This window comes from Nansenia antarctica (assembly GCF_963989245.1).
Source record: "Nansenia antarctica genome assembly, chromosome: 17".
Classification (NCBI taxonomy): Eukaryota; Metazoa; Chordata; class Actinopteri; order Argentiniformes; family Microstomatidae; genus Nansenia; species Nansenia antarctica.
This window is the reverse complement of record NC_137687.1, coordinates 9358019-9360518: the sequence shown is the minus strand read 5'-3', so window position 1 is coordinate 9360518 and position 2500 is coordinate 9358019. Positions and strand designations below refer to the sequence as shown.

Genomic DNA, 2500 nt, shown 5'->3' with positions numbered 1-2500 from the left:
GTGTGTGTGGGTGTGTGGTAGTGTTAATTTTGTCAGGCTTTTTAGTCACTTAGTCTTTGGTGTTTAGATGAAGATGCACACCAGTTCTAGTCACACCAAGTCACCTCAATTTTTCTTAGTTCCAGTCCAGTTCCAGTTGATGAAAACTGAAAACATTCCAGTGCAGTCTCAGTCCACAAAACCCCCAAAACATTTTAGTCGAGTTTTTAGTCGACTAAAATGTTTTGGGGTTTTTGTGTTGTTGTTTCTGTGTTGTGTCTGTGTTGTGTCTGTGTCTGTGTGTGTGTGTGTGTGTGTGTAGAAGGATGTTTGGCAGCCTGTCCCGCTGAGAGGGTCCCGGCTGTAACGAGGGTTTACTGGTAGTGTTGTCGTCTAACGAAACCCCGGGGGGGGACTAACACAGCTGTGTGTCTCTCTGCTGAGGCTGTGTGGGGGGGTTAACACAGCTGTGTGTCTCTCTGTAGGTGCCTAGGCTGTGTGGGTGGCTAACACAGCTGTGTGTCTCTCTGTAGGTGCCTAGGCTGTGTGGGGGGGCTAACACAGCTGTGTGTCTCACTGTAGGTGCTGAGGCTGTGTGGGGGGGTGGTGGTCCTGTTCTCTAACCCTTTAACCCAGACGTGTGTCCTCAGTGTATTCCAAAGAAATGTCTGAAATGTAATGAAGTGAAGTGGAAACTCCACACTAGCCATTGCTTAACTCTAATTAACTCTAATAATAATAATAATAATAATAATAATAATAATAATAATCACTTTTTATTTGTATAGCGCTTTTCCTGCAAACGTTGCAGCTCAAAGTGCTCCAATCATTATATAATCATCATTTAATTATTTAGTCATTTAAAGGCAATATTAAAAAGATGGGTTTTTAGTCTTGACTTCCAAACATATTTGCTGAGGTTGCATCCCTAAAACTGACAGTGCATTCCACAATCTGGGTGCCTAAAATGAGAATGCAGCCTCACCAAATCTCTTCTTTTGTCCATGTGGTACACAGAGAAAACCAGCGTCAGAAGACCTGAGAGCTCTATTGGGCTGATATGCTAGCAGAAGACCTGAGAGCTCTATTGGGCTGATATGCTAGCAAAAGGTCTTTCAGATATCCTGGTGCTGTGCCAGTGAGAGCTTTATAAACAAGCATGAAATGAACGAGTGTCGAGGTTGAGAAGGAGAAGTAACTTAATCATCAGAGTCTTAATCATCAGAGTCTTAATCATCAGAGTCATCAGAATACTGAAGTATTCAGGGTTGTAAATTCCATGGTGTAGCTTTAGGGAAGAGAGAATTGTGGACTTAGCCACGATCGCTAACATGCTAGGTGCTAAAACATGGCCGGCGTGAAATGATACGATGTCTTCTGAGCGTGTCGTGATTCTCCTTTTGGGAGAAAACCTCCCGTTTGTTAAACCTTGACTAAACCAGATGAGCGACTGACAACAGAATTACCTCACGATACGAACTGTAAAAGGCACCTTGAAGACAGAACACACAAAGCAATTTGCAGTAACGTTGTATGTAAATGTCTGGCCTCTGGAGTATGGGGGTGGGGGTGGGGGGTGGGGGGGGGACAGGGGTGGGGGGGGTGTTAGGGGAAGTTGGAGTCCCTTGAGGCATCAGGCAGGATCCAGCTGTCTTTGTGACGCTGCGTTAACGACATGTCGATGTTTGTAGCCCCACATGGCTCTCATTACGGAGAGAAAGAGGGAAAGAGAGAGGGATGATGATGGAGGGAGGGAGGGAGGGAGGGGGTGAGGAGAGGGGCAGAGAGGGAGAGAGAGTACTGTGAGAGAGGGTGGGGAGGGCTGATGTGTTTTTCTTGAACTGAACAGAGCGGTGTGTGTTTGAGACAGACTGAGCTCTGTCTGTGCTTGTGGTGTGTGTGTGTGTGTGTGTGTGTGTGTGTGGATGGGTGTGTGTGTGGGTGTGTGTGTGTGTGTGTGTGTGTGGATGGGTGTGTGTGGGTGTGTGTCTGCGTGTGTGTAGGTATGTGTGTATGTGTGTGTGCGTGTGTGTGTGTGTAGGTATGTGTGTGTGTGTGTAGGTATGTGTGTGTGTGTGTGTGTGTGTGTTTGTGTGTGTGTGTGTGTGTTTCCTGTGGCAGAGCCACCCTGGTAGTGTAGGCATCCGGGCAGAAAGCAGTGCAGATACTTTTAACTCCCTACACACACACACACACACACACACACACACACACACACACACACACACACACACACACACACACATACAGTAAGATTGTATGATTGATTGGTGATGTTTACTGCTGTGTGTACAGTGTGATGTATACAGTTGTGTTGTGTGTGTGTGTGTGTGTGTGTGTCTGTGTGTGTGTGTGTGTGTGTTACTGCTGTGTGTACAGTGTGATGTAACAGTTGTGTTGTGTGTGTGTTTAGGTGAGGAAAACAGCCTCCGTTGTCCAGGAAACCATGAAGGCCGAGCCTGACAACAAGGTCAAAGGTGAGAACATTTGTACATTTTTGGCATTTAGCAGAAGCGATACA

At 46.3% G+C, this 2500-nt stretch overlaps 1 protein-coding gene across 1 annotated transcript in view; it reads left to right on the top strand.

Annotated features, from left to right (window-relative positions):
• Positions 1–2500, top strand: part of sh3kbp1 (SH3-domain kinase binding protein 1) — a gene marked incomplete at both ends in the record, with an annotated part of 33427 nt that overhangs the window by 23107 nt on the left and 7820 nt on the right. Inside the window, one exon of the mRNA XM_080547276.1 lies at positions 2393–2456. Coding sequence (XP_080403402.1) covers positions 2393–2456 — 64 coding nt within the window. The remainder of the gene's footprint in view (positions 1–2392; positions 2457–2500) is intronic.